General features: G+C 51.1%; 1 protein-coding gene across 4 annotated transcripts; it reads left to right on the plus strand.

The window, feature by feature from the left end:
* Positions 1-688: 688 nt before the first annotated feature.
* RBM42 (RNA binding motif protein 42) lies at positions 689-8,714 on the plus strand. 4 transcript variants are annotated; one of them, XM_081031870.1, is made up of 10 exons: positions 689-918; positions 1,156-1,291; positions 2,595-2,679; positions 2,786-2,860; positions 4,607-4,672; positions 4,751-4,926; positions 5,437-5,766; positions 6,075-6,192; positions 8,186-8,380; positions 8,468-8,714. In XM_081031870.1, exons 1-10 carry the CDS (start codon positions 791-793, stop codon positions 8,578-8,580), a joined length of 1,422 nt encoding a protein of 473 aa, XP_080887996.1. In that variant the 5' UTR covers positions 689-790; the 3' UTR covers positions 8,581-8,714. The 4 variants fall into 4 exon arrangements, with proteins under 4 accessions (XP_080887996.1, XP_080887997.1, XP_080887998.1 ...); XM_081031871.1 differs by having other exon boundaries at positions 4,772-4,926; XM_081031872.1 differs by lacking the exon at positions 4,607-4,672 and having other exon boundaries at positions 4,772-4,926.
* The last annotated feature ends 2,548 nt before the right edge of the window (positions 8,715-11,262 follow it).

The raw sequence follows: 11,262 nt of genomic DNA on the forward strand, positions 1-11,262 counted from the left end.
TAAAATATTCATAATAAAACATTTTGAGGGGGGAAAGGAGGGGTCAGCTGTGTCACAAGAAAAAGACACAGAGACCAAACCTACACACGTGACCTTCTGAGTTGACGCCTTTGACTACTGCCTCTTGGCCTTCGCGTGAACTATTCCTGCTATCCAGAACGTATCTCCCGTTTTCATCTAGCAAAAGTCTTCAGCTGTCATGTCCTCTAAGAAGTCTGGGTCGGCGCCTCCTCTTGAGTTTCCCGCATCATGTCTAATCTTTCTGGGAGTCACTGACTGTTGACCTCAGAGCGAGAGCCCACGATCCCCAGCTGTCTCCAGCCTCGCCCAGCCCTGGGCTGATGCGCACTTAAGTGTGTTTTAAAATTTCCGGAAGGGGCCTCGCGGTGGCACCGGAGGGCCCTCCGAGCTTTACAGAGTCTCAGAGGTCCAGTTTGGGCATTAGGGACCGGACCAACTGACTTTAAGTAGCTTTCACTTGCCAACGTTCCTCCACAAAGGCCCCAGCGCCACTGAGCTGTAACTAGTTTCTTCCACAGGTTCGTTTTTTCAACACTCTGATTGGCCTATATTCCTACTTGGGCTGGGCCTTCCGGATGTGGCCAGATTCTCATTGGCCCTCGTTCTAAAGACTGCCCCTGTTGGCGTATGATGTCATGCGTCGGCGCCCGTCGCTTTGGCCTACGTCATCCACGGGCGCCGACATTGACGAAGTCAGACCGTAGACAGCGGAACCGGCGGAGGCAGCTGAGTCGTGGCGGTGGTAGCGGCGACAGCGAAGCCAGCAGCGATGGCCGGGGCGGGGCCGACCCCGGGACTTCCGGGTGCAGGAGGACCTGTGGTCCAGGGCCCTGGCGCCGGCATCCCGGGCAAGATCGGCGAGGAACGCTTAAAGGAGATGGAGGCGGAGATGGCCCTGTAAGCCCCGCGACAGGGCGCGATAAAAGCTGTCCCAGAGCCAGAGCCGCCGAGCCCTGGAGCCTCCAGGCCGCAATATGCCCGACATATGGCTCTATCAGGAGGAAACGGGACCCTCGGGATTGCGGGGGCGGGAGTAAGGAGAGGTTGGCAGGGGTGAAGGCGCTGTCACGATATAGTCAGCGTTCCAGACTTGGTGCAAGGTCCTGAGCTGTGCTGTCTGTCCTGCTCTCCTAGGTTTGAGCAGGAAGTTCTGGGTGCTCCGGTAACCGGAATCCCAACTGCTGTGCCCACGGTCCCCACGGTAGAAGCGATGCAAGTCCCAGCAGCTCCTGTGATCCGCCCAATTATCGCCACCAACACATACCAGCAGGTACGTCTGAGCTAAGGCGTATAAGTCAGAGAGCACAATACCTCGAACTCAGTGCTTGTATTACAGAGAGCTATTGACATGTTGGCTTGTTGATTAATTTGCATGACAATTTAATATTTTATGTGGCAGGTGCTGAGGACACACTAATAACTAAGTCAGACTATTTCTGCCCTTTGGGAGCTTATTTTCTAGAGTATGTTGTCCAGTAGGACTTTATGCAATGATGGGAACGTTCTGTATCTATTTAAAATATATACTTAAATAGTTCCTCATTCTTATTAGTCACATTCAAGTGTTCAATAGCTAGCCGTATATGACTAGTGGAGAGACTACTAAAAAGAAAACAAGCAAATGAAGCCTGTTCATTCTGTCAACAAATAATTTTTGGGTGCCTTCTATGCACCAGGCACTATTCTAAGCATTAAGCATATAGCAAAGAACAAATCAGAGAACAAGAGTCACTACCTTTTTGGAGTTTACATTTTCCTGGGAAGAGACAGGTCAGAGTACAGTCAGAAGGGCAGAGGTTTATCAGCACAGTCAGGGAAGGCCTTCCTGAGGAGGTGACATTTAAGCAAAGATATAAAGGACATGATGGAGGGAATCCTGCACATATCTGGGAGAAGAGCACTGCTAGTGCAAGGACCATGAGGCAGGTGTGTGCCTGACATGTTCAGGGAACAGCAGGGAGAATAGTGTGGCTAGAGTGCAGTGAGCAAGGGGGAGGTTGGGCGGAGGAAATAAGGACAGAGAGGTGATAGACACCAGATAGGGTAGGGCCTTGTGGGCCACCGTAAGGGCCTTGGTTTTCACTTTGACATGGGAAGCTATTGAAAGATTTTGAGCAAAGGGGTGATATGGTCCAACTTAGATGTTAACAGGGTCGCTCTGGCTATGTTTGGAAAACAGATTGTAGGGGGCAAAGGGCAGAATTAAGGAGACTAAAGAAGAAGCTACTGTAATGATCTAGGCAAGAGATCATGGTAGCTTCGACCAGGATGGTGGCATAGGAGATGGGAGGACAGGCTAGACATAATTTCAGATAGTGCTAAGTGGTATGGGGCAGATGAAACAACAGGATGGTGAGAGAAGTTGCTACTGGGAGGAGCTGAGGACAGCTTTAGCTAGCATGATCCCAAAAGCCTCCCTGAAAAGTGCCATTTTAGCTGAGACCTAAAGGTTAACAGATGGCCAGCCCCATGGAGAATGCAAAGAATGAAACCCTTGACCACCCAGGGTGAGCCAGCCAGAACAGTTTGAGAGCACTGAGTCAGGCCCCTCACCCCAACCTCCTCCCCAACAGGTCCAACAGACTTTGGAGGCCCGGGCAGCCGCTGCAGCCACAGTGGTTTCTCCCATGGTTGGTGGCCCTCCTTTTGTGGGCCCAGGTAAGTAAGGAGTGGTAGGGTGAGGGAGCCAGGGGATTAGGCAGGGTGGTAAGAAGGGATGCCCGGGACTATCCTCCCACCATCCTTGTCTCTCCCCTCCCAACAGTTGGCTTTGGCCCTGGTGATCGGAGTCACCTGGACAGTCCAGAGGCTCGAGAAGCCATGTTCCTGCGGCGAGCAGGTAGGTCTTGGGCCAGGAAACCCACATTTAACCAAGCAGTCTAGTTTCGACTACTTCGGCCTCTTGCCTAAATCATTGCTCTAACTCACCCTTTCCATTTCATCCCCACCCTGATTTTGTCATCTTCCTAAAGCACAAACCTGATTCTGTACTTCAAGTCATTTTGCCTTAATAAAGCTTAACCTGATTGTTGCAAACCAACCTCCTACCGTCACTTCTAATCCCTACCCTTTGCTATGTTTCTTCATAGCCCTTAACTCCTTCTCCAACAAGCTATATACTTTTCTTATTATCTTTTGCTTCCTCTAAAATATAAGCTCTGTGAGGGGTAGAAGTCTTGGTGCCGGCCACATAGTAAGCATTATATGTTATCTGTTGATGGGATGAATAAACAAACCATCAAACCAGCAGCAAGCTCCTCACCCGGCAGTCAAGACCCCACATTGCCCAGCCCCTTGCAGAGAGAGATCCTCACATCCTCCCCAGAAGCCCTAAATGTTACTGGGATGTGTCAGCAATGCTTTTCTTGAAGTTCTCTCCCTTGCTCACTTGCCCAACTGTAACCTTCCAAAACCTATCAGCTAAACCAAAATCAGACTAACCAAAGTCAACTAAAATCTGTCCTCTCCACAGGCCATTCTTTTTGTTGTTGAGGTGACCTTTTTTACACACAGTCAATGTTTATGACATTACTACCTTATGTGTTTGAAAAGATTATGTGTTTTGTAAAGTTCTGGTACAATCTCTTATTAGATCAAATGTGTGTTACTTAAATCCCGTTATACTTTTTGTATCTGATATCTGAGAAATTTTAACATCTCTTCCGCTTTACGGTTTTGATCAAAGTGCAAATCTGACCTAGTCACCCTGCCCAGCTTCCAACCCTGCTGTGACTCCTTGGTGCCCTCAGGAAGATATCCATGGCTCAGCCAATAAGGCTATGCTGGGATGCCTGCTGACCTCTTGATCATTCTCTTACGATGCCCTTTAACTCCTAACTTCCTCTATTACAATTATACTAAACTGCAAATGGAGGAAGATTTTGTTTATAAATGTTCTCCTTTGCCAGTACTATTTCCACTCACCTTTTGCCTAACTCTTCATTATCCTTTGGGTTTCAGCTCACAGTTCCCTTTCTCCAGGAAGCCTTCTCTAGTTCTCCTGGATAGGTCAGAGCACTCCTCTGGGCTCCCAGTTCTCCCTGGGCGTTCCCCTCCTAGCCCCAGTCACCATGCCTGGGCTTTCTCTCATCCCAGCCTTGATCAGTCTGGGCTGTCACTCTGATGATGGGTCTCTTCCCTCCTACTCTGGACCAGGAGCTCCCTGAGAGCCTTTGGTCTTTTGGTGTGTCCCTGGCATTGCCCAGGTCAGGGACAGGCCCAAGGGAGATCCTCAGTGGTAAATTTCTGCTGAGTGAACAAATGAAAAGACCCCTGCATTTCCCAGAAGGCTCCCCACACTCTTCTCCAGGATTTCTTGGATGCGGAAAGTACCCTTCTCTCTCTCTCTCTCTCTCTCTCTCTCTCTCTCTCTCTCTCTCTCTCTCTCTCTCTCTCTCTCTCTGTCTCTCTCTCTCTCTTCTCTCTCTCTCTCTCTCTCTCTGTCTCTCTCTGTCTCTCTCTTGCTCCCTCTCCCTCTCCCTCTCCCCATCCCCACCCCCATCACACACACACACACACACACACACACCTTGCCCCAAGTGCCCTGGTCCCCCATGACATGCACCCCCATCTCTCTCTCCCACAGCTGTGGCCCCCCAGAGGGCCCCTATCCTGCGTCCGGCCTTCGTCCCCCACGTGCTACAGAGAGCAGGTGAGGGGCCAGGATCACCATCCCTGCCACATAACTCCCTCCCCAAGCCCTCTAACTACCCCACTAACACCCTGACAGATTCTGCTCTTTCTTCTGCAGCAGGAGGCCCTCGCCCTATGGCTCTGCGGCCTCCTCACCAGGCCCTTGTGGGCCCCCCTCTGTCTGGGCCCCCTGGACCACCTATGATGCTACCACCGATGGCTCGGGCCCCGGGGCCCCCACTGGGCTCCATGGCTGCTCTGAGGCCTCCCCTGGTGAGTGTGGACAGGGAGCTGATTGTCAGAAGTGCAGTGGGTAGGGAGACAGTCAATCCTGGTCTGATGGGGTGTGTCTAAGTCTGCCTTTTCCCTGGCTTTTCATGTTTCTGACTTCTTACTCTCTGACTTTGTCTCTGTTCTCTATTTCTGTGGCCAAATCTTTCTATTTTTCTTTCTTTTTGTGAGAAAAGTATAGAAAGAAACAGATGCTGTGGGTGTATTTCTATCTCTATCTCAATTTCTTCTTGGATTGTCCCTTTTCGTTTTTCTTTCTTGATGTCTTTCTTTTGTCCTTGTGTTTGTCTCTGTGTGTGTATGTCTGTCTGTCTCTCTGCCTGTGTTTCTCTGTCCCTGTGTCTGCCTCTCACTAGAGACTCCTTTCTCTGTCTAGATGTCTCTTGCCTGCTCTCTGGCCCTCAGGCCCTTTGCTTTGTTATACAGGGTGGGGAATGGGAGTAAGGTCTGAGCCTTGAGCTGACCCCCCTCATTCTCTCCTCTTGTCCACAGGAAGAGCCAGCATCCCGAGAGCTGGGCCTAGGCCTGGGTTTGGGCCTGAAAGAGAAGGACGAGGCAGTGGTGGCTGCAGCAGCCGGGCTAGAGGACGCTAGCGCAGCAGTAGCTGTGGGGGCAGGAGGTGCCCCAACTGGTCCTGCCGTCATTGGGCCCAGCCTACCACTGGCCCTTGCCATGCCTTTGCCTGAACCTGAGCCCCTGCCCCTCCCGCTGGAAGTTGTGCGAGGCCTGCTGCCCCCACTACGCATTCCTGAGCTCCTCTCCCTGCGTCCTCGGCCCCGGCCCCCACGGCCTGAGCCACCGCCTGGCCTCATGGCTCTCGAGGTAAGCAGGGAGCATCGCAGTGTGGGGACAGAAAGGGCTGAGAGGGCAGACAGGAGCCCATGGACTTCCACACACAGAAGCACATGTAGTCCTCTATTGGTGGACGTAGGAGGATCCCAGGAAATTGGAGGGGCTGGGAGCTTGTCAGGGAGCGGGTGGCAGACAGACATATCTCAACCCAGGAGCACATCCAGTCCTTTAACTATGGAGGCAGGAGGGCCAGGGGGCAAAGGAAGGTGGGAGGGGGACAGACGGGTTCAAAAGACTCCAACACCGAGCCTTTCCACCCCGTCCCCTTTCCTCTGCAGGTCCCAGAGCCCCTGGGTGAAGACAAGAAGAAAGGAAAGCCAGAGAAATTGAAACGCTGCATTCGCACGGCAGCTGGGAGCAGCTGGGAAGACCCCAGCCTGCTGGAGTGGGATGCAGGTAAATGGGCCCAAGTCCAGAGACAGGTATTGCGCAGCCACGGTCAGGGCAAGCTCTCTTCCTTGGGGCAGATACAGGGAAGGTGCACCAGGTAACTGCACAACTGCCTCCTCTCTGTAGGGCCGGCACCGTTGTTAGCGTACCTCGTGGAGGCCTAGGCTGTGGTGCTGAGGGGCGGGCCTTCCTCCTGCCACTGAGCAGAACACGGTGGCGGTGATTGGCACCTAGGCCTCCTGGCCTGTTTTATTCGTGAGGGACTTGGCTTGCTAAAGGTGAAAGAGCTTTCGTTTTTCTCCCAACTTATGAAAAATGTTAAACACTGAACTGCACAGTGAACAGCCATATGTCTACCAGCTAGATTCAGCAATTAATATTTTTGCTATATTTACTTTATCTCTCTGGGTATGTATGTGTTTTAGGGTTTTGCTCAATCATTTGAGCAAGTTATAAATAATCACTCCTAAGTACCTCGGTACTCATGTCCTAAGAAAAGTGACATTCTTTCATATCATAATACCATTAACATGTAGGAAAACTAATAGTAATTCCACGGTATCTCGTATTCCATTTAAATTGAAATTGACCCAATTCTTCCCAAACTGTGATAGCTATTTTTCCCTTAAACCAGGATACATGCAGTTTCATGTCTCTAGATTATCTTTTAATGAAAATGGTCCTCCTGCGGCCTTGTCTCGTGTATAATAATTTTTGAAGTGTCCAGGCCAGTTACCTTGTAGAAAGTCCCAGCCTCTGAGTTTGTTAGATTGTTTCCTCCTGGGTTGGCCTAACTTGTTCACTGAAGCCATGGGGCAACCACAGTGGTCGCCGAGGAAAGGGCCCTACCTCCCATCCCAGTCCTTGACTTCTGCATCTTCTTCTGGGACCTACCCACCCATGCTGGCTAGGGCTATAGCAGCATGGGCCCAGATGTGGCCAGTGCAGACAGTAGACCCAAGTTCTGTGACCTTGGGCAAGTCACGGAGCCCATCCAGCCTCATTTTCCTCATCTATAATAAGGAGTAATAATAGTCTATGCCTCCCAGGGAAGGGATTTTATTTTTTTTTTTGGTGGGGGGAAATATTGGGGAGCACTGTTTTTCTAGGACCTATCAGCTCCAAGTCAAGTCTTTTTTTTTCAATCTAGCTGTGGAGGGTGCAGCTCACTGGCCCATGTGGGAATCGAACCGGCGACGTTGGTGTTATGAGCACTGTGCTCTAACCCACTGAGCCAACCGGCCGCCCCTTGGAGAAGGATCAGGCAGTGTGTTCAGGTGTCAGAGACTCAAGGGGGAATTAGAGTGGGCTTTGCAGAGGAAACGAGCTGAGGAAAGATGAAGTCTATGGTACTGGGGTGCCATTATGGGGTAGGGTACAGCGATGGCAGGGACCAGGGGATGTCCATAGGGATGTGTCCAGGAGACCAAGAACCTTTCGGATCACTTCCAGATCTTCTGTGGGGATCTGGGTAATGAGGTGAACGATGTTATCTTGGCACGTGCCTTCAACTACCTCCCATCCTTCCTTAAGGCTAAGGTGATCCGCGACAAAGGGATCAGAGGAGAGGCCAGGGCTGGGATAGTTAGGGGCTTCATCATGGGAACGGGTGAGATGGCCCTAGGGTGGGGAAGGGTAGTGCAGTTAATTAAAAGTAAGGACTCTGGAGCCAGATGCCCGAGTTCTTATCCCAGGGGCTCTACCACTTCCTGGTTGAGTAACTTTGGGCAGGTGACTTGACCTCTCTGTGCCTCAGTGTAAAAAGATTTTTGGGATGTCAAATTGTGTTAAAACCTCATGAGTCCGTAGCAGAGAGCCTAGCACAGGGGAAATACCATACAGGTGTTGGCAGTTATTACTAAGGGGGCCTTGGGCAGACTGCTGAGGATACAGAGGGAGGAGGGCTCAGGGGTGCCTCTAGAAACCGTGGGGCCATTTGAATAAGGCAGTCACTGGGCCAGGCTTCTGCATCTTCTGACCTCCTTTCTCCCAACCCCAGATGACTTCCGGATCTTCTGTGGGGATCTGGGTAATGAGGTGAATGATGACATCTTGGCACGTGCCTTCAGCCGCTTCCCATCCTTCCTTAAGGCTAAGGTGATCCGTGACAAGCGCACGGGCAAGACCAAGGGCTATGGCTTCGTTAGCTTTAAGGACCCCAGTGACTATGTGCGTGCCATGCGTGAGATGAATGGTGAGTGAGGCCTCCCCTAGGGAAAGCGGGTGTGATGGGCATGGGGCCAAAACCCCAAGCCTGACCTTGAATCCTCCATTCCCACAGGGAAATATGTGGGCTCGCGCCCCATCAAGCTGCGCAAGAGCATGTGGAAGGATCGGAATCTGGATGTGGTGCGCAAGAAGCAGAAAGAGAAGAAGAAGTTGGGCCTGAGATAGGGTCAGGGGCCGGGCACCCGCTCCCACCCGGCCAGACACTGGCTCCTCCCCCACAGTTCTCTTTGGAAAACCCCCAACTAGCCGTCTACCCATCCTCCCTAAAACCAGTTTCAATAAATTTTTGTTCATTTCCATCCCTGGTTGGGCTTGGAAGCACTCTTTGGGGTGCAGGGCTTGACATCCCCCTACCTGGGGATAATGGGGAGTCTTGAAAGTTTACCCAGATAGACATGCAGATGGGCCTTTTTCAGTCTCTACTGAGTACCCATTACATCTTCTGGAAACCCCTTAAGTGCGCGCCGAGTGCAGCCCATTCCACAGGAGAGGGAGTGGAGGCTATGGCAAGGCTGAAGCCAAGTCAAGGCTCAGACCCATGCTCTTCTGACTCCAGCCTGTGTTCTCAGCACCAAGGTAGGGCATCTGGTGGACCCTGCCCTTCTGGAGCTCACAGCCTTCTAGGCTTTCATCCATTCAACAAACTCCCCTAGGGCCTACACAGTGCTAGAGACACAGCGGTGACTGAAATAGTCCCGGGCCCTGCTCCCTCAAGAGCTCCTGGTCCAGTGGCAGAAAATAGGCCCATTGCCACACAGGGATGGGTCAGACTGGTCTCGGTTGGGATGGGGGAGCCCAGGGCACAACCTGATTGTTTAGAGGGCTTCTTAAAGGAACTGGCCATTTCTGAGACTGTCTCATTCTCTTCCTGTTGTTCTATCCCAGTCTCTGCAGTTCTCACCCTCTGGATCTGAGACTTTTCCAGTTTCTTCACTGCCAAATCCCAGCTGACTTCTCGTGCTATATGTCTCTGTGTGGGTCTCCTTGAGCGTTTTTCTCTGTCTTTCTCTGATTGCCCCTCTGTTTCTTGTCTCTTTCTATGAATCTGTATCTGAGTCAATTCTTCCTCTGTATCTGTGGGTCTCTTCCCACCCCCATCTCTTTTCCCAACTCCCGGCTTGTTTCTGCCTGTCGGAAGAAGTGTCTGTGCAGGACCTTGAATACCAGACTAAGCCTAGACTTTACCCTGAAGGCAGCAGCCAGCCCTAAGAAGCTGAGACAAAGTTCAAGCAGGGAAGTGGCATCACGGTTCTGCACTGTAGAAAGAGCCCTGAGACTACTGTGGGCTGAGGTCTGGATGGAAGCTGGGGCAGGGATGAGGCAGAGCACGAGGGGATGAGGGTCTTCCAGGGGCATAGCCGACAACCCTGTATTGGGAGGAGACATGGGGGAGGGGGAAACTGCCAAGACTTCTCAGGGAAGCTGGTCACCCAGGAGAGGTATCAAATTTCCTGTTCCTGTCTCCCCTTACTGCCCCCTCTCTGATGTCACATTTTCCAATCTGGTCAGAGGGGTGAGGGCCTCCTTCCCCTGGAGGAAGTGCCCTTTATCCCCCTGCCACCTGGGCTGGACCACCCGGCTCCCCCGGACCATTCACATCCCACCCCCATATCACTAGCCCTCCCTACTCCTGACCTTCTGCTCACTGTAACCATGAGGGCAAGGGAGGGGACGGGAAGGAGAATGATTCCAGAAAGGAGGGTTTTAAATGTGTACATTTAAGTCCTGAGGATAGGGAAAGATCGATTGTGGGATTGAGAGACGGGCAGACGTGGAGAGATGTAGCAAGTAGAGATGGAGAGATGGGGAGGGAGGCAGAAAGAGAGGTGAGAACTAAGAGAAAGTCAATGGGGCAGGAGTTGAAAAAACCCAGAGAGAGATGGAAAGGTAAGGAGATAGGGAGAGAGATAGGAGCACTCAAAAATAGGCATGGGGAAGGAGAGAGACTTACCAGGAGACAATGGGTGACAAGGCCTCACTGAAGTCAGACTCAGTGCCTGGGACTCCAGCCTAGGGCAGAGAGACATGGAGAAAGATAGGAGAGGACACAGCCTCAGGGAGAGGAGGCCTAGGGCCCCGTAGGCACAACAGCGCCGGACTCCCTTCAGGCCTCTAGGTTAGATGGATAGTGGGACTAGGGATGTCCAAGGGTTCTGTGGCTCACCCAACACTAGGTCCAATCCCAGCATCCCCCCACCCATTCACTGTGTATGTAACCTAGTAAGTGGCTCTCTCTCTTAAGGCCCAGTTTTCCTTCTGTAACATGGAAAGAAGAGCAGAGCCCACACCCTCATACCTCGCATCCCACAAATGGCAAGTGATCAAGCTGAGTGAACACTGGACAATGCCCATATTAAAGAGGTTATTTTTAATGGTAAATATTTACTTATTAGTATAGCAGAATGGGTACAAGCACCGGCTTGGAAGTCAATCCACCTGGGTTTAGGGTTGCCAAATTTAGAAGATAAAAATACAGGACACCTAGTTAAATTCAAACCAGGTAAACAACAAATAATTTTTTAATATGTCAGTATGTCCCAAATAGTGCATGTATGTATATGTTACATGTACACATGGGTGTGTTTTTGGGGGGGGAGGGTATTGCTGAATCATTTGAAGCAAGTTACAGACGTCCTAACACTTCATCCCTAAATATCTCAGGGTTCATATTCTTACAGAGACATCTTTCATATACCATTATCACATCGAAGAAAATTAATAATTCTATATTTCATATTCAGTGCATACTCAAATTTCCCCATTTGTCCCAAACTATTATAGCATGGAAGAGCATGGACTTTGGAGATGAAGAGAAGTGGGAGGAAGCCTGCCTCAATTTCCTCTTTC

The sequence above is a fragment of the Rhinolophus hipposideros genome (genome assembly GCF_964194185.1).
Source record: "Rhinolophus hipposideros genome assembly, chromosome: 21".
Lineage (NCBI taxonomy): Eukaryota > Metazoa > Chordata > Mammalia > Chiroptera > Rhinolophidae > Rhinolophus > Rhinolophus hipposideros.

Bases quoted from the DNA above. Each gene is read 5' to 3' on its own strand.
- RBM42 (XM_081031870.1), top strand. From the start codon at position 791: ATGGCCGGGGCGGGGCCGACCCCGGGACTTCCGGGTGCAGGAGGACCT. The intron at 2,861-4,606 runs GTAGGTCTTGGG...TCTCTCCCACAG, and splicing joins CATGTTCCTGCGGCGAGCAG to CTGTGGCCCCCCAGAGGGCC. The intron at 6,193-8,185 runs GTAAATGGGCCC...TCCCAACCCCAG, and splicing joins CCTGCTGGAGTGGGATGCAG to ATGACTTCCGGATCTTCTGT.